Source organism: Python bivittatus, unplaced genomic scaffold, assembly GCF_059951505.1.
Source record: "Python bivittatus isolate LINGU-HERP-01145 unplaced genomic scaffold, Pbiv_v1 ctg000480_np1212, whole genome shotgun sequence".
NCBI lineage: Eukaryota > Metazoa > Chordata > Lepidosauria > Squamata > Pythonidae > Python > Python bivittatus.
This window is the reverse complement of record NW_028277075.1, coordinates 20,647,501-20,668,468: the sequence shown is the minus strand read 5'-3', so window position 1 is coordinate 20,668,468 and position 20,968 is coordinate 20,647,501. Positions and strand designations below refer to the sequence as shown.

The window sequence follows — 20,968 nt, the reverse complement described above, 5'->3', positions numbered from 1 at the left end:
ATCACTTTTTAATCTTTTATAATGATTTTTTTAATCTGTTATTTTATTCAATTGTTGTATGCTGCCCAGATTGACTTTGGGTGAGATGGGTGGCTATATAAATATGATACATAAATTAAACAAACAAATAAATAAATAATATAGTCACTTTATAGAGAGATCCAGACTCCATTTGGTGATGTCCGTGTATACAAGTGTTATTTTGGTTGCTTTTGGGTGTTAACTATGAAGAAATCATTGGAGTGGCAGAAATTGATAAGCTGTTCTGTTTCATCCTAACCAAGCCCAACTACATTTCCTTCTACATTTCACATTTCAGTCTCCAAGCAGTATCACAAGCAGCACATCTTGTTTGCATGTTCTGTTGATTTCAAATTGAACTTGATCAATTTGGACGAAGTGGATTATCTGGACTCCTTTCAGTCAGGATTCAGACCCAGGTATGGGACAAGACATCCCTGATAGCACTTCTACATGACCTCTGGTGAGAGCGGGATGATGCATCTGTCCTCACTCTTCTTGATTACTCAGTGGCCTTTGATACCATGAATTATGGTATTCTTCTGGACTGGCACTGGGTGTTGGCAGTATACTGTGTGGGTTTTCCTCCTTCCTCTGGGGTTGGTTCCAGTCAATGTTGATAGAGAGGAGAGATCCAGACCATGGCCCCTACTCTGTGGAGTGCTACAGGGCTTGGTACTTTCTTCTCTGCTCTTTAACATCTGCACGAAGCCACTGGTGAAGTCATCAGACAGTTCAGGGTGATGTATCATCAGAATGCTTTATATCTCCACCCCAGGCCACCTGAGTGATGCCATGGAAGTCCTATTTGGGTGTCTGAAGGCTGTGAGGGTCTGGATGGGGAACAATAGGGTTCTACTGTGTTGAGCTTTCCCATGTTCATGCTTCTTATGCTCCATGTTCCCACTGTAATCCCGTCTTTATAGCTTCAGATTCTTTTCTTAATGGCAACATGATTATTGTATGCCACCTAGAGTCACTTCTGGTGAGATGAGTGGCCATATAAATTTGATAAATAAATAAACATCAGCAATTAGACATCCTGAAGGCTTTAATCTAGCTATGTCATAAACATAGTTGTTGACTTCAGCTCTTCTTCAGTACCATATGGGATACCATCCCTCCTGAGGAGCCCATCATCTGGCACTATATGGGCAATCATTTCCTATTTTCTATCTATGTGGTTTTCTTGGCAAAAATACAGGAGTGGTTTACCATTGCCTTCTCCTACACAGTATGAATTGATGCCTTTGCTGTTGTCAGTACAGTGATCATTGGCCTCCTATATCACTGCTGCCCAACATAGATGCCTGCTTGCTTTAGCTGGACAGTTGGGATGACCTTCACACCTTGGGTGACCCTGCTGGGAATATACTGTATATGCTTGGCATGCACTCACAGCATTCTTTGTTCATGCCTCCCAGAACAACCCCCCTGCCCCTGCCACAATGAAACAGCACAGCCAGAATTGGGGGGATTAGGATATTAACCTTTGATTAATATCAAGTTTATAAACACTGTAAGTTTACAGATGTTTTTATTCCACTGAAAAATCTACATGAAATTTAGATATACTCTGATATGTATTATATCTACCATTATAATTTCCACAGATTACTAAAAATGTGCTTGGATTTGTTTGAATTTCATAGAAGGCAAAGTTAGTTCATTCCTGATCAAATCAACCCCGATAAAGCAAATTCTTCAATTTAAAGTACTCCAGTTTTCTGAGATAACCCCACACTACTAATGCCTTTTCAATTACAAAGAATTTGCAAAGTAAATGCAGACGAATTTGTATAAAATGCAAGGGAGAGGACTGAATTTTTCACACATAAACATACCCACATGCCTTAACACAGCAAAATTTGCACCATAATGTATTTTTTTAAAAAAAATAACAGAACATTTGTCAAATAGTAAGCCCAAAGTGAATCCCTTTCCTGCCCCCATTAATTCCTCAACTGCCTCCTACATCCAAAACTTGACCTTTCTCCATTCAATTAATTATCTTGATATCATGAATTAAGCTCACTTTTTAAAAATAAAAATGGTGGTAGAATATTCTACTGAAGGATGGAGCTGAAATACACCATGATTGGAAAGCTGGAGAGAAAGGCACAAGAGAGATGAAGTCTGCAGAGATCAAGATTAAGAAAAAAAGTAGAAGAGAGGCTGGAGGAGAAGAAAGGAGAAACAGACAGATTTGAAGGTATAGATCAATAGGAGAGGAAGGGTAGAACAAAAGCTGGGCAGAATGGAGGAACTAGAAAAAGAGGAGGCAGGTGAAGCAGGTGGAGGACTGAGAATGATTCTCATTCCTGTTCCCAGTCAAGGCAGTCATAATCTGGACAGTTACCCCTTCTTTCCTCAAGTGTTATGCAAATTTCCCTTCTTATAGTAATCAAGATTGGAAAAGCCTTCCACTGATATGAAAGGAGACTCAGAGTTGTGAGAAATAAGTTTGGGGCTCCAGAATAACAGAACCAGTCCTAGTTATATCTTTGGAAATAGACATGAAAAAGAACAATGCAGAACAAAAAGCCAAGGAATAGGGCATAATGATTCCTTTAAAGGAAACTTTACTCTAGCATCATAACTGACAAGAAAGGGATGGGAACTCCAGAAAATATGTACTAAGGTGCAGAGAAATAAACACTTGTAAGAATGTTTTCTTTTCTTTTCTTTTCTTTTCTTTTCTTTTCTTTTCTTTTCTTTTCTTTCCTTTCCTTTCTTCCTTTCTTTCTTTTTTTTTTTTTTTTTGCAGTTTTTTCTCTGTTATAGTTGCACAGTTTCACTCTTTATACTAGAAAAAAAAGCACAATCTGTTTTGGTCGAAAGCCAGATAACTAGAGTTTAGATAATGAAGTTGTACTCTGTAGCTGTTCCCTTTCTACAGAGAATGACTACATCATTTATTACTTGTTTCTATGACATCTTGGTTACTTCATCACACTGATTAATTTATAACTATTTAAGTATTTATTTATTCTGCAAGTGCTACTCTCATTGCAAGACCATCCTGAAGTTAAAAACTGTATTTCAAATCTCAGATGACAACCTAGAAATTGCAGAGACAATTCTGGAAGATGATACATATTTTTGGCAAACCACACTGGAACAATAATGTAGTTTTCACTGTATTAATATATGGCTAGGGAGTCCTAGATTTAAACTCTCACAAGATTCTTCTGAGGATAAAATTAGACTGGGAAAACTATAAACATTGGCCTCAGATTCTTAAAGGAACTATGGTATATAATTGTAATAAATAAACAAGCAGGAAGTCAAATCCTGCAAGAATGCTGAGCTGGACTAATTTAATGTAATGCCTTTAAAAGAGACTTCACCAAAAGAACTTGACTGGACAGTTTTGGGCATTTCACAAGACACAAACTGTACTGTAGCATGTTTATTCTGCCATCTGTGTTGGATCCCAATAAGCAACCAGGTACAACTTATTATCTATAAAGCCCTACGTGGCATAAGGCCATGTTATTTGCACAACCACTTGTCTTCTATTGTCTCTGCTTGCCCCAACAGAATCAGCTGGGTTGGCATGCTCTGGTCCTATCTAGCATGTCATCTTGTTGGACCTACGAGTTATGCCTTCTCTGTCACAGCACCTGCCCTGTGGAACAGCATCCTTCAGGGGTTTGGAAGGCCCTGATGCTATTGGCCTTTTGCAAGGTGCTAAGACCTGGATGTTTCCTCAGGCATTTGGGCTAGAAGCTTAAGTGAGCCCTGTGGGCTGGTGTTTAATTATCATCTTATTGACTAGAGGAGGAATGATTTTTTTACTTCAGGCATGTGTTATATCATTGTTTCTGGAGACTTAGCTTTGGAAATTGTTTTATTGTTTTTCTGTTTTCTTACCCTATGTGCACTGCCTAGAGTTACTCTTCTGGGATGGGTAGCTATAGATTGTCAATACATATATACATCCATCTCTGCTAGCTCTGTACTTTCTCTCCTGTATGTAAGAGTCTGATCCAATGAATCACCATGCAGAAATATGATAATTTTGGGTAAGTGGGACACACCTGGATGTCTTTGATCTAACTACCAGTTATAGGAGCCATTTTTGGCTTCTGTTATGCAGTCTATCCTTAGCATCGTGGTGATTAATGTGCATTCATATATTTGAACATTATTTATGCAGGAAATCCAACAAAGTATGGTTAAAGACTATCTTGACAGTGAAATTTTAAAATATTTTTCTTATTCATCAACTTAGAAATCTAGATGTTTTAGGGACAAAAATCTAATTAGTTTGTTCATGAACGAGGGCCTAATTTATTATTTACAACTTATTGCGTTCAAACATGTCATTTCCCATAATCAATTCTTAATGTAACTGGTTCATTACTGTGAATATCTTCACTGTTATGATTACAACTTATCTGGAATAATTCCACTAAGATTGCTAGCATTTCAATATAAGTAACTCAATTGCAAAAACAAAATGCATCATAGACTTACCAATTGGCACTTCTAATATGAAGTCTGGTGTTTTGTCATAACCCTTTGCACGCAACTGATCTTCAGCTATAGAGAGAACAGATGATATAAACAATAGTATTATTCTATGGGTCGATAGAAGAATAATTAATTCTCTTTTGAACAAAGGTACAAGAATTACTAATGCACTCATACATATCCTTCTAAGGCATGCAGTGCTGTGTCAGATTAAACGAACCTTCTTGGTAAACCTGAAACGTGAATCTAAAAATGCTTCTTTGCCATCTCTGCATGTTTATGCCTTCATTATAAACATCATTATTTCAACCTGTCATATTGTACTTCGTTATTGAAAAATGTTCAAAGTGAAGAAATATTTTACTTGACTGAACCTTCCACAAATACTTTTAAGAAACAGCTAGTGTTACTGCAATGAAGACATGTTATACCGTTATCTCACTCTGGATTTTCACTAGAAATTAATATTTCAGTATTCACTGAAAAATCATTATATAACATAGACACAGATGTTATTCCAGAGTTCTTGGTATGACATCAAGCGCTGCCCTGGTAGAAGGGAATTTTCAGAAGCTGACTTCCCAAAATCATATATCCCTTACAATTTCTCTCCCCACTCCCCACATCTCCTACTCAATAGGTATAAATCAAGGGGCTATCATGAATGGTAAGGGTTGTAGGGAACCTTTCCAATGTATTTGCATCTATCTCCTGAGGCTTTTCCTCAGTCTGGAGAGATTCCTGTCAGTATTACTTGATAGGGATGGTGGCCAAAAATATTTCTGACCTTTTAACTGATCACTAATAACACAGAAACAATCTGGGCAGTGTTTATCTGCCTGCCCTCCTTAGTCTCCTTAGACACAGGATGTAATGGAATACAAGGAAATCAGAAAGGTATTTTGAAAAATGTATTTAGTATATTATTGGAACCAGTTTTGAAAGGTTGTTGTATCAGCTAATATCTCTGCAGCTGAAACATCCAGTGGCTTTCAGATCTATGTTTATCTCTTTCATCCAATGGTTTGTGAGGAAGAGTTGATCTTATTTAACTTGTTTATGAATTTCCATTATTTCACCAAGGATAAACAAGTTAGAACCACGTTTTTTCCTGAATGCTTAAGGTATGGGATGGAATGACCCAAGTGACTGAGTGTCCATTTCCTTTTCTATATTATACTGCAAGATATACCAAAATAATATGCTTTTCTTTGCATTCTTTGTACTATAATATAAGCCAAGTAAATAAAAGGATATATTTCTGAAAGCAAGCATATCAGTTAACCCATAACATTATTTTCATGGACTCAGAACAAATATATTTATTTTTTGACAGGATTGTATCTTTTGCTATATATGTTTGATTTAAGTTATCCTTAATAATTTGACTAAACAATTTATTAAAATCAAAACTTGCCTTCTGTCTTTATTAGAAAATCATAAGAATATAGTTAAAGAATAGGTGTCTCCTGCACAAATAATCAAAAGCAAATCTTATAAAGTAATTTTGGAGAGATGTGCTGCTGTTTTTTGTTTCAGTCCTGCTATTAGTATCCCATAGTTATTCTCATTTAATCCTAATATTCTTTATCCTGTTATTATGGAATCCAAGGAATAGGGTGGGTTATAGCTCCTGTAATTATATATTTGCTTTAAAATAGCTTTTCTATTATTTTGGTTGTATTTAAATGTTTGCTTCAAAGCCTTCATGATTAAAATATACTTTCTTGTGCTGAGATGTCACCATTCCACATATTAGTTCTGAAGAATGAGAAACATATCATGCTTTAGGACAAATGGTCCTTTAAGTAATAATAATCAATGCATGGAAGTGTTAACTGTAATACTATCTTTACATATGTTATCATTTCATATAATTCTGACTAAAGATACATTGCAGGAAGATTTAATATACTGCAAAAGAAAAAGGAAATAAACTTCTAAAGAAACCAGTGAATCCCTCTTGTAGAGATTTAATACATGAAGCATTATAAAGCTAATATTTCTTATACTTCCTTCTAAGTCTCCTAAGACCTAGACTATGGCTAATATCTCATGACACCAAAAGTAATACAACAGCTGATATTAAAGCATTTTTCCCAGCTACTTATTCTATAAAATATTAATTACTTGCTCGTGCACATGCAGTATAAGGTATTAGATAACTGAGTTCCTGCTCAGGTCTAAATCAATAAAAGATAACATTCACTGCATCAATCATTTCTTTGTCTCTTTTTACTACTTAATATACAGGATATCTGTAGAGACTTTTTTGGAAACAATTACTGAGATTTCCAACATTTAGGTATTAGATTAAAATATAAAAGCTTACCTAAAAATGATATATTTCTCTCCAGAAGCATTTCTTGCAGTAAGACTTCATGCTCATATCCAATTGCACTGATATTTTTCCATTAAAGAAACAGGTTCCACAATTTTATACAGAACTTGGTTTTACAATGGCATAGCTCTTTGTGGTAGACTAGAGTGATCTAGAACTGAGTCCTGGCTACTAAAACAGAATGGTCAACTTTGCATTTTAATAACTAATTTTCAGTCTACAAACAAGAAAATTAAAGATATGGTGGGGAAAAATCAGACTATTAAGGGCTGGTATGAGATAATCTTCTCCTATACATATTCAGCGAGAGTGTTGAGTCTTTATAATCTCTGTGGAGCAGTGAGATATCCCTAAGCCAATATTATACAGTTAATGTTAGAATAAATAAAAAATTCAAAAATAATATGGATGCTTTGTTCCAGGCCCATTTTTTAAAACCATCTTTTCCTCAAAGAATTGTTATGAGGGTAAATGAGGCATTCCGTTGTCTTGGAGAAGAATAGGATATAAATATAATAAACTTTTTTTAGATTCTCAGAAATGAAACAGGAAAAACAATATTTATTCAGAATTCAGAGATAATAATTCCCACTTGTCTGCAATTATTTCATCAGAATTGCTTTTCTGTGTCCTTTATTTGACAGAACCAATTTCAAGATTCCATGCATTAATACCTTAAAAGATTTTCTATAAATCCAATGGATAACATTTTTTTCTGAAAAAACAAAAAAACTAGAAAATTTCAAGCATAAGGTTTAATGAATTCTGAAAAAAGTAAAGCTAGTAGTGATAGTATGAATCCCACTGCACTTCTGAGATGATGTAAATGCATATTAAACATTTGATGCATTGTTCCTGGCATCTGGATAATGTATCTAAGTAGACATTGCTTTGGCGGTTCATCTCTATTTTACCATGTCTTGCTCTGGGTAGGCAAAATGGTGCCTATGAGAGCCCCTCCTCTAAATGATTTCAATTGTATTTTATGGTAGTGTTAATATTTTTCAAAAAATGAAAAGCCAGCCTTCTGTAAAGAAAAATGTCAGCCTCTATCATCATTGGGGTTTTTTAAGCAACCAATGAGAGACTAGAGCCTAGTGCTTTGCTTGGAAGTGTTCACTTGTCCAGAAAAAAAAAAAAAAGGGCAATGCGGTCATACAGCCATCCTGAAATAAGATGAAACTGGGTGGTGAAACAAGGGGCACTAGATCTGGGCTGCAAAAATACAGATAACTACTGTTCCAACTAGTAAGATTCTGCATGTTCTCTAGCTCTTTGCTAACACTTTGCGGTTGTTTGGATCTTTGCAGCCCAGATCTAGTACCTCTACAGAGAGCCGTAATCTGTGTTTTGGAAAATGGATGTTGTATGACTGTTTATATCCAACAGCCTTTTATAAATAGCACCCATAACTAGTTCTCAAAATTCTAAATATGTCCACTGCCCCAAAAGAGTTCTCCCTAGTCCTCCAGCTATTGCGAGTTAACCCAAGAGATTGAATCAATCTGCATGAGATTTTTTGAAATGCCACATAACAGATATATCCAGGATACTAATGTTATAATTAAGACATAATATGTAACAAAAGTTATTATTAATAGTGAAAGAGGACGCATCTTTGTCTATAGCTTTCCAAGTTAAAAAGAAATCTATTTTTTTTCAAAAATGATGAACTCATTAATCTTTTTTCTACAATTTAAATCACTAGATTGCATATTATTATTGTTGTTATTGTTATCATCAAAGTACGCTATAATGACAGAGCCAAATAAGGAAAATGAATAATAGCAAAAATATAAGATGAATTCTACAAACAGTATGTATAATGCACTATAAACAGAAACTCTTAGATTTAGTCTACAGTAATACCTGTTATTGATGTATGGCCCTGTCCATGGGGCAAAACTTGTAAATAACTTCACAACCTATTTTCTGCTCATTCAATCTAGCAGCCTAGTTTCCCGTAAATATCTAAACTATTACTGAAAAACAGCCTCTTGGCATTTCAAAGAGGTTGACTTCATACTTTAGTTCATGCATATATAATCAGATAGTTGTATTTAAAATCAATATGCAATCCTTAGAAGACATCATACTTTAAAAACCTTAACTTTAAATTGATTTTAAACTACTTTGTATGCCTTAAAATTAACAACTAATTCAGCAACAAATGTTTTTAAATAATCTTTCCTACACAGAGATAATTTAAATGTTCAGTAACCTATAGTCAATCCCTTTTTAAAAACTTTAAATTAATTATTTCTAATTTTTACCTTGGTGCTCCATGAAATCTGTTCTGAAATTAAGATTAACTACAGCGTTTATTGCAATCAATATCTTATGGTAAATATGGTTTAGCAGAACTATGTACTCAATAACCACATTCATAAACTGTTTCTATGTTATAAGCTACATATGGTCACTTTTTGTTGACCTAATTTTATAGCCAATATCTAATTATCTATTATGATATAGATGGCAATAGAAAAACACTATTATGTCAATGTCCTATGATACACATTTAGCAGACGATGATCTCATCTTACTACCTTCATTAACTATGGCTTGGAACAAAGATAGGCTTACCAGAATAGTTTTTCATTCCCCAAAGAAAGTCTGTCCAGAAGCTTCGTACATATGTGTGAAATATGTGGTGGTGTTTATGCACTGACTGGGGCTCTAAATCTAGATCTACTAATTTATTTATTTTGTGACTAGCAGGTATATCTGGTTCTATCATGGCATCAAGGAACTGAATGTTTAAATATTTTACTACTGTATGTTGTCAACTAAATCAGATGAAACCATAGAAGCTTTAGTGCAAAAAAGTTAGGTTGTGCTATAATTTCTTTCTTGGAGGCACTGCAGTAAGACAAATTATCTATAAAACCTAGAAGTTCCAGAAGAGCTGTCTAAACTTTGTTCCATGGGCAGACTTCAGACATGTTCTGATATTAGAAATGATTATTATTTTTAAAATAATAATAATAATTTTAGAATTATTAGAAATGATATTTCTAACAAAATATCAAAGTATACAGAACTAGGTATAAAGTAGAGGTTTGATGACAAAGCCAAATATTAAATGGTGGATCTGATATCACATTGCTACTTAGGCTGTTTGATACACTGGATGGTGAAAACTCCTTTATCGTAACACAGAATGATAAAAAATGGTAGCTGGAAAAAAAAAAGCAGCATAGCTCTCATACAGCATGCATTAGTCTTTTCCATCTGTTAGGAAGAGCCAAAAGCTGCATATTATTCAGCATTTGGTTGAACAGATGCCCCAATGACTTGCATTTTTGTAGGCTGGTACAGAAAAAACAGGAAAAAAATGTTTCAAACAATTAATTCAATGAATAAATAAATAATTCATTGACTGAAGACAGAAATTAGATTCCTTAACAAAGGAAGAAAGGACAGGGAAAAATACACCTGTTTATTTCATCAGGCCTTTGAAAAGGTTGTCATACATTTTATTTTGACTTTAATTTACTGTGCTTCCAAATTATGGTTAGTTCTGTTGTTGTAAATCAATTTAATTTTGGGGGGGAAAAGTAGTATTAAATTAATATTTAATCTAAATTAATATACTGATATAGTCACTTGATCCCACTAAAAATGAAGCAGAAATAAAATGGGTAGGAAGGTGGTATGCTTGAGAACACACAAAATATATTCTGAGCAAAATCAGTGAATTCTGTATATGTTAACTAAGTTGTCTTTAGACTGAGATTCCCTCCTATTTTTATAACTGTAAACAATTGTAATGGAAGGCATGTGCAAGGAGGATACTGGAATAGAGGATCAACGTTATCAGGAGGGAGGGCGAGCACTCCTGGAGAGGTTACAGAGCAAGCGCTTCCTCAGCCTGCAGCAGGACCGTGAGAAGCTGAAGAAGCTGAGACTAGCCCCTCCCTAGAGTCTCATGGGGTATATCCACTAGTTGCTTTAGCATAGGTTTAGTCTGGTGAGATTCTGTCTATTAGGTGCAAGCTAATAAAGGGACTGGACTGGACTGAACTGGACTGCCTCGTTGTCGTTCTTGGGCTGGGCCTGACAACAATTTAGTAACTAGATGATCTGAACATATCCTGTGTATTCGTCTCACAGAATAAGTGACAAGTTAACCCAAATTGGTGCTAATTTGCTTAACTGTTCGCTTTTAAACCTGGTTCTATTGGAGCAACATTTTCATTCTTTAAACTTCAAGATTTTCTAAGAATGTTCAGTGGATAAGAGAGATGAACTGGGACAACCTTCCAGAAAAGGTGTCCATGTAATTAATTTGAACAGAATTACAAGTATTCTATCCATCTCTATGAATACACATAATTCTTAATCTTGTGTATTATCTTTTTTCATAGTGACAAAAGAGCAGGGTACTGGTAAGTCAAATATTTTTGCTTTTAGATTTTAAATCAGAATTTCAGTGGAAAATGCAAAGAAGCTATTAAGTCTTAAAAAAATTGTAACTTATGACAACAAATAATTTTTAAAAGATTGTGTATTTCATGTGACCAACAGCAAGAAGATTCCATCTAAGCACAGGAAATGTATATCTACTGAACTGACAACTTTCATATGGCATATCTGACATTAGTTAAACAATGTAAGAGACAGGGTCTGCAGCGATCCTCTTGTAGCTGATTGAATGTAAAACAGAGGCATATGATATGTGTTTTGCGAAGCAGAACTTTATGTCAGGTTACAGCTAAGCTCATCAACTGTGCACCTAAAATTTTATGGGAAAGGATACTGTTTGATGCAGTCCACCAGTGGTCCATAACAATAGTCATTCACAATACACTGCAGACAAATAAAAATAGTAGTAGAAAGATGGGCATGTGTAGGTCTATTATAACTAACAGAATCATAAGAAAATATTTTTCTTCAGAATTAATACTTTTGAAACAAAAGCCTTTTGCAAGGAACAATTGATAACAAAATTTGCATCTTTTTATTCTCTGTAAAAAATGTCTGTAATGCATACATGCATATATATATATATATACACACACACACACACACACATGCACACACATATATAAAATATTATAAGAGACTAAAACACTCTCTTCACAAATACTGCATTGCTATTTATGCACTGTTTGATCTCCATGTAAGATGATAATGATGAAAGTAATTAAATGAGGTTTTAAAAAAAAATTTCCCTGCTAGGCAAAGAATAGCATTGTCACTGAAAAAGGATGACTGTGATAAATACCTGATAGACCTGTTTGGCTAGGACTCCATCTGGAATCTGAGAAGGATCCCGAAGCAGACTGTTTATAAGAGTTTTTGAAGCTGTAGAAGAAGAAGATGATACTTAGTATTGCTGTAAACATGTCAAGGCAGATGGACAGAACTCTGCAAAGAAGCCTCATGTCCTCCAAGCGTGTATACTTTCCCTCTGAAAGCCTACATTTTTGTGGGTAGAATGGTCTGCTGTTATTTTCATTAGCATTTGTCTTGCGTGGTTGCAGAATCCACTTGATTTGCACTGCACTCACCTAGTTTTTACAGTGAAGTGATCACTGCATGATGCAAGGAAGATTTTGTTTATCAGCTGGTTTGTTGCAGAGTCTGACATTGATGAGGGGTGAGAGGAAGTAACTAAACTGGCTTTTGTACCTAAGGGAGGGTTAGGACCTGGGTCTCCACATTTTTAGTCCCAGTGCCCTAACCACTATACCATGCTGACTGTCTCTAGGTAGGATAGGTATGCATAGCCAAATTACTTTTCTAACAATAGACTCTAGAATTCTCAAAAGTTGTGATATTGTAACTCCATAAAATGATAAAATGAATTTGTACAGCCCACCCAACAAATAAACTAATGATTGTATTGCGATTAGAGTTGGGCAACAAAAAAATATACTGATTACTTATAATAATTTCACACACACACACAAATAAAACAATGACAGATCTTACAACATTATAAAATAAAACATTTTCATTGCAAAGCAGAGAGAGAAAAAAAAACACCCTCCTAATATTTAAAACCATATTTCTAATGAGAAGGCTGGCCTTGCTTACTATTATATAATTGCTGAAATTTGAGTTTCATTTTGAAGATAGTCACACTCATTCATGAAAGGAAAGAAAAAAGTATTTCCTTGACTTAAAGCAGCTTCTCTTAAACCACTCTGAAAATACTGCACTGAGATAACAATGAAGAACCATTTTTCCCTCTTCCAGCCTGGCTCTTGGTGCTTATAAATCCTTCTTCCCACTTCTGCACCTTCCTTCTCACTGCAACCTCTTCATCTCTCCTCCCTTCCATTCTGTTATAATGTCCTCTGTGGAGTGAGCACCAAGGCAGATGGTCAGAACTCTGCAAAGAAGCCTCATGTCCTCCAAGCATGCTTACTTTTCCTCTGAAAGCCATACACGGTGTAATAAATAAATAAGCTAGTAAGTAAGTATATAAATTCAGACTTCATACAAAGCTTTGGAGCCATTATATTGTTTGATTTTCAGCAGACTTTTGCATCAAACTGGTCAACTACCTTAGAAAGGAGGGAGAGATAGATGTCTTATGTCTTTTGATCCTTGGGATGGTGGTGGTGGTGGTTACCTACACTTCAAGAAACATATCTTAAGAGAAGGGACAATTCAAAATGGACATAAGAATGGAGTTGAAAACACCAAAAATGATGAGGCTATCAAAATCAGCAATTTATAGCATAAGTCCAATAATTGTTATGATGATACATAATTAATGAGTACAAGCTTCAGTTGGAGAAGCTCAATATATCTCTATGTTGATAACACTTCTTTCATACAGTATTTTCTTTTTTTCTTTTGTTTTCTTTTTGTTCACATAAGACATTTTGGGTAGAAAATGCATCTTTCTCTTTAAAATTATAGTAAGTGTATTTAAACACAAACTTAATGCAAAATTAAAATTCAGAAATTCATACTTTAATTAAAGGTTAAACACGTTAAGGATTTTTGTTTTGATTATGTAAATATCATGTTAGGTATTAATTGTAAGTTTTGACTTAAGGGCTTAACAAAAAGACCCACAGCAACAGATTTTAAACAAGTAGATAGGAATTCCAAACAAAACATATTGAATATGAGCCAATGTCTCTTCAGAAGTAAATTCCATTGGGTACAATGGAGCTTAGTTGCAATGGTAGTCTGTACGAGCTGACTTCTACCTTACTAATGTGAAAACTAAAAACAATAGGATTTACTTCCAAATACATAGGAATACATGATTTTCAGGAATAATCTATGACAGAAATGCATAAAGTACAAACTTTAAAAAATAGTGATAAACAACAAAACATTGTATTTTAAGAAGTGGAACTTACTAAAATATTTTTAGTAAGATATATTACACAAATGTACAAATGATAATTTATTGTATGGTCTCTACTGTGCCTAGGGAATTCCATTTTTTTTTCTTGAAGTTCTATGAAATTTGCTTGCAAAAAGCCACAGCAGCAAATATTTGATAAATTGCACCAATCTATTAATCTAATCTAACATCAAGCCTCTTTCTTACATTACACCTAGACTATATTGCATTTCCTACTTCCAAAGAAATACTGCAGAGCTTGAAATATTTCTATTACTAGCATTTTAATTATGATCCTAAATACTAATTAATATGAAGCTAGACAGATTAATTAGTCCAGAAATACATATTTCCGCTGTTTGTTCTACAATTCCATATATTTTACCCTTAGATAATAAATAAAGGAAATCAGCATAAAAGAAATAATACTCCCTTTCTCATTTACTAATATAATTCTGACCAGTGAAAATCAGATATTTGTTTGATGCTTTTTAAAAGTACTGATGCTTAAGTTTAATTAAATCTTCATAGGTAGAGAATTTTATACATGAGAGAGAAAGACCAATAATCCTCTCTGTTGTTTTACTGCCTTAGTGTATTTCATATACAACATTATGAAAAAAAGTGCTTTTTCTTGAAATGCTGTAACAGAATCCAGATTGTGTGTCCTGAAAGTCAGAAAGACAGGCTGAGCTATTTAGTCCTTGATGTGAGCACTGCAAGCATATGGTAGGTTAAGGCATCTTTTGGCTCAATATGTTGAGTAAACCAAGCCATTGTGACTTGTAAATCATACCATTTGGCAAGGTGCACAACTTTGATCAGAATGAATGCCCCATTCAGCCTTTGGGTGACATACCAAGGATCAGATTCCAAAAGATAGATGGGTGGGATAAGAACTAAACCTAAATTTTATTTAAATTTTATTAACATAAAATGAAACACAGCATATGGGTAGTCTTCATGTATTTAATAATTTTTCCTTTTTGAAAAATTGTGTACCAGTGGAAAGTCTTAGAGGGGATCTGGGAACCATACTTAATAATTCTGGGGCTGAATTGGCCCAGAAGTCATGGGTTTTGCATCCTTAGTGTGATTAATGAACCTATGCAATTTTGTCAGGGTTAAAAATATAAGTTCAATTCCAATCAACTTGTTTCATTTACCACTGCAATGTTGTCCAAAATATCTTGTCAAGCTATAGTTACTGCATAGTTAAGCATCAGTATTCTTCATGACCATATGACATGTTCCTGAAAGCTGTAATCAGAGACATGAAATATGTTTTTTTTAAAAAATTGTTTACTATATTTGTATGATATAATTACTCTCTGTACTCTCATCCTTTGTCTCCAAAATCCTTTCTCTCTTGGAAAAGCACAGTTTTACCAGTTCTGGAAATGATAGTACAGAAAGTGACATTCTGTGTTTGACCTGTTGTCTCTCTTTTTTTACTCCCTTGCAGAGTGGAGAGATGGGAGAAGAAAGGATTAGAAGAGAGTAAGCAGGAGCACAATAGGGAATGTACATTGAAAGCAATGTGCTGGTGCCGGCAGCCGCTAACATACTCAGCAAACAGCTGGTGTATTCTCCATTGTGTACCTGCTTACTCTCTTCTAATCCTTTCATCTCCAATCTCCCTGCTCTGTAAGGGGGGGTTCAGAGGAGAGATTGCCTACAGAAATCACTTGGTGGGGCCCTTCTTTTCCAGGGGGGCAAGGGGAAAAGAGGGGCTATGGTTGGCACATGGGAGGGGGAGGAGGTCAGGGAAGTGCCGAAGCAACTTCGGCATCTATGGGGGTGGGGGTATAGGTGCATTTGAATGGGAGGGAATCAGTGAGGGGAGAAGGGGAGCTTCCAATTGTGCATATTGCAGAGGGGGCATCCCTAGCCCAATATGGGTACTGGAAGGCAGGGAGAGGGAAGAAGTGAAGGATGGGGCTTTGCTGAAGGCCCTGTTACATGCAACCCCCAAGTGGAGCAGAGTGGTGAGGCGGCTTCCTACATCTGCTGTTCCTGTCCAGGACCTTTACTCCTGCTTGGCCATGGGGAGACCAAGTGCCTGTTTCAGAAAGATGCCCATCAGGTCCTTTGCATCTCCTCTTGGCTGGCCCTGGATCCAATAGAACCCAAAGGGGTGGCTTCCCAGCTCCATTTGACATTCTGAGTTGCGTGTGGCTAGAGTCTCTGCCCTGGTGCACTTGCAAAGAGAAGGCACCTGCAGATGGTTTGGCCAGTTGATTTACATCGTGCCAGCTTGGGACCCTGGCCAGCTTTTTCCATTTTGATTGGTTGGGAGCTGTAGGTGAAAGTTAACTGGCCTTGGGAAAAAGATGGAGCCCTCACAGTGGTGGCTGCTTCACTATGAGGAAATGTTTGACTGAAAGGAAGGCACCGTGAAGGGGCTGGGATTTGGCAAGCAGTCATGGAGCAGCCTCTCACCCTGCCCAGCGCTGCCTGGCTTTGACAGGGCGCAGGAGATGCTGTCAGATGGCCATTAATCACTCCCTCAATGGGGTGCTGTGCTGTGAGGAAGCCTGGGATTAGAAATGAGTAAGCAGGCACACAATGGGGAATACACTGGCTGTTTGCTGAGCGCACTCACAGCTGCCAACACCAGCGCAGTGCTTTCGATGTGTATTCCCCACTGACTGACTGCTTACTCTCTTCTAATCCCTTTCTCTCCAGTGAATGTAAATACAAACATTAATTCCCTTCTTGTTAATTTTCCAGCACCAGGGTAAGCATTCCAAAAGGTGGGGGATGATTAGGAGGTAAACAAAAACCGAAGGTGTGGAACTTAAATACGTGGTTACACATTATACTTAATATGAAAACTTTGTTGTCACCCTAAATCAACTCCAGTTTAGCAAGACAGAGTTAGTGTTTGTGCAGAAGCCTTCTGATTCCATTTTACCACCATATTTGGAATGAAATGTGCAATCTGGGTGTACTCTTAATATGTGGTTGCTGTTGGAGCACCAATTGGACAGTTTTGAGCTGAAAAGCACAGTCGCAGTCATGTGATTTCCCACTTAGTGACTTCACTTAGCAACCAAGTTACTGGTCCAATTTGGTCGCTAAATGAGGATTACCTGTATGGGTATCATATATATAAATGGGTCATCATGACCTATATATATGTATGTATGCATATGTGTGTGTGTGTGTATTCATTTTATATATATAATATATAATATAATATATGACAACCGCCACCTTGAATTGGACCTGAAAACTAATTGTATCCAGTGTAAATTGTGCAAGATTGTTGCTGTCTTGCTCTAGTGGTGTTCTATACCACCTGTAGCTTCCAAATCATCTTCACAAGTACCCCTATATAGAGCAAATTGGTTAATCTAAGGAGGTAATAAGGGCATGAGTTACTATCCTGGAAAGTTCCTTATTTGGAAAAGGTAGCAACTGATGCACCAGCTGAAGCTGGGCAAAGATGTTTCTGGCCTCAGTGTCCAATTGGTGCTCCAACAGCAGCCACATATTAAGAGTACACCCAGATTGCACATTTCATTCCAAATATGGTGGTAAAATGGAATCAGAAGGCTTCTGCACAAACACTAACTCTGTCTTGCTAAACTGGAGTTGATTTAGGGTGACAACAAAGTTTTCATATTAAGTATAATGTGTAACCACGTATTTAAGCCTGACATATTCTACAAGGATTATTTATATCTTGTATGGAATTACTGAGTAACAGATGATAAGAGTAGCAATTGGGAACCATTGAGATAGCCTGTGTCAAAGTCCCCAAAGATCTTTATTATTCACCTGGTAATTCTCCTGTATAGTTGCTGCTGCTGTTGTTATTTTATCTCACCTTTTTTATATATAACTCAAGGTAGCGAAGGTACCTAATACTCCTGCCTCCTATTTTCCCCACAACAACAACCACAACAACACAAATTATAGGTGGCCATATAATTTTTCAAATAAATAAACAAGCATTATATAATTACCACTGCATTATTATAATAGTAATTATAACAACTTCACCCTTCTGAATACTTTCTTGTGGCTACATTAATATTATCGACAACATTGGCAGTGTTCTTCTCATGACCTGGTGAACAGCATTTCTCCAGGACTGGGTGTCTGTAACTGCTTCTCAGAGGTCTTGTAAGCTCATGCTTGTGTCATCAGTGACAGTATGTAACCACCCGGTCTTCCATTTACCTATTGCAATTGTCTTCAAAATCAAGATTTTCCTTGAAGACTCTTGCCTATCCATTTGGTGTCCAAAATATTTAAGTTTTAGCTTCATTGTTTGTGCTTCTAGGGGGTAGTCTGGGTTTACTTCATTTAGTATTGAATGATTTGTTCTTCTTGCAGTTTGAGGTTCTCTCAACTATTTTCTGTAGTACCACAATTCACAGACATTGATTTTTCTTTGTTCAGCCTTTCTGATGATTCAGCTTTCACAGCTATAACTCTTCTAGATTAGGTAAAGATGTTGTCATCATCATTCTGTAAAATTTATAAAGCACTACATTCTAATAGAAAGATCCAGTCAAGGTATTTTTACCATTGCAAATATGATTGATTTAATTAGTTATTCAGCTCATAAACAGCAAAAGCAAACAAACAAAAATGGACAGCTAAATAGTACCAATTTCATGACACTATATTCTGAAGAGAGTCATAGTTTAGCCTTCCTGAATCTGTTATAATCCATTTTATTGGATTTCCACTCCCAGTCAGATGCTGCATGGTGATTTTGGGAATTACATAAGACCCTGCTCCATCAGGCTGACAGCCCACTAGACCAGCATTCTATGTCATACAACAGCTAAAAAGATGCACTCAACTGGCATTTACGGTATTCTGTCCATGACTCTGGGAATAGTAAAGGGCCATCAAAAATAGACCCCTGATAGCATGACCCTCCATTAATGTCTTCAGTTCCTTTTTAAAAGTATCTAAGCTGATGGCCATTGCCATATCTGACAGCAGCAAATTCCACATTTTAACTATGGGTTATACAAAGAAGTACTTCCTTTGCCTCTTAAATCTGCATATCTATCATGACCTTCTTGCTTACTTGAAGAATAAACAAGTTATACAGCTGGCACCTGTAAGCTTTTCTGCAAGTCTCCATCTTTATTCCAAATTCCCTTTTATCCTAATTTTAAAGCTATGCAAAGCTTAGATCAATATATAGCATTCAAAAATGCACATCAGTAATATGGTACAAATGCATAACTACTTGGTACAGGTAGTCCTCACTTACCGACTGCCTTGTTTAGCAACTGTTCAAAGTTACGACAGTTAAAAAAAACAACTTCAAGACCAATTCTTGCATTTACAGCTGTCGCAGCATCCCGCAGTCATGTAATCACCATTTGCAAGCTTTGCAGCTGGCTTCCAACAAGCAGAATTAATGGAGAACATGGAAGTGAAATTGCAAGTTGCAGTCACATGATGTCTCGCTTAATGACTGTGGCAATTTGCTTAACAATGAAAGCAGAAGTGACATTGTAAGTCTAGCATGGACATGTGATTTTTCACATAGTGACTGTAGTGTATAGCAACAGAGTTGCTGATCCCAGAGTTGTTGTGATTGGTAAGGGAGGACTACCTGCACATATTTAGTATGTACATATACAGTATGAATATACCTCTATTATGTGCCCCTTACCTGCTGTCAGTTGAACCTAAAATGCCCAAGACACTATAATCTTTTATTGTGGAAGAGCTGCTCAGGGTACCTAATCTCCCTAATCATTTTGATTGTTGTATATTTGGAGGGGGGCAGGGTTGCATCTTTTCTGGCTGTTTACTACACTATTGCAGGTATGGATCCAGAAATATATACAGATTTCAACTCTGGTGACACAATAGGTTGATGTAGGGTATTACTATATCTTATCTCCCCAAACTCACCATTCCATTCCTAATGTTTCTAAGCCTAGAATTTGCTTTTATTCCCTATATTTAATAGCAGCCATACACCATATTGACATTTTCACTGAGCTATTCACCAGGACTCCAGATTTCCTTTCTTTACCAGTCATGGCTAGTCTGATTCCATTAAGAGTTTTGGATTTGGGGGACAATGTGCATCATTGCTTACATTAAACTGTATTTACTACATTGGAGCCCTTTCACCCAGGCTTAAAAAATCTTTCTGAAACATTCCAATCCTTTTTTAGTTTACCTCTCTGAACTATTTCATCACTTTCCTGTTTACCCCAGCTCCAAATAATTTATAAACAAATAGTAGGTACTTGATCTCTGAGGGATTCTTCTTTGAACATATGTCCAATTTGAAAATTGGAGAATATTTCTGCTGTTTCCTGTTTGTTAGCTAGCTAGCTAGCTAGCTATGAAGAGAGCCTATGCCCCAAGGCTATTAATTTTGTTCAGAAGCCTCTCAAAAGGGAGTTTGTCAAAGGTCTTTTCAAAATATGCAGAGTCTATTGGATTAGCCAGGAAAAAGTATGGAAGTTTCTAGGTTGGGAAAGATTGCAAACAGTATAGCCTTTTGAAACCCCCAGGGCCTCCCCTAAGTAGACTGGGCCAAAAATGTTAGCCTCCCCCCCTTCATGTTGCAGGACAGGGTAATAGGAGGTTAGGAATAAGATGGGTGCTTTATGGCTGAGTTCACCACCCAAACAGATCTGCATGGCCCAATGTGCCACACAAAATTTGTAGCTCCCTTGAGTTGACATATATTTAAGCTTATTGCTTTATAGCACAGGTGTTTTAACATTTTTTTAAAAAACCGTCCCAATTCCTGTATTCAGCTTAATGGGTTTTAAAAAACCAAAACTAAAAACAAACAAAAAATAATA

At 36.1% G+C, this 20,968-nt stretch overlaps 1 protein-coding gene across 2 annotated transcripts in view; it reads right to left on the bottom strand.

The window, feature by feature from the left end:
• CDIN1 (CDAN1 interacting nuclease 1) overlaps nt 1-20,968 on the bottom strand; it is a 150,009-nt gene that overhangs the window by 64,385 nt on the left and 64,656 nt on the right. For both annotated transcript variants that reach the window (XM_025169528.2, XM_007421115.4), the window contains exons 6-9: nt 12,072-12,151; nt 11,604-11,653; nt 6,833-6,900; nt 4,504-4,569 (exon numbers count right to left, since the gene is read on the bottom strand). In XM_025169528.2, the coding sequence (XP_025025296.1) occupies nt 4,504-4,569; nt 6,833-6,900; nt 11,604-11,653; nt 12,072-12,151 (264 nt within the window). The remainder of the gene's footprint in view (nt 1-4,503; nt 4,570-6,832; nt 6,901-11,603; nt 11,654-12,071; nt 12,152-20,968) is intronic.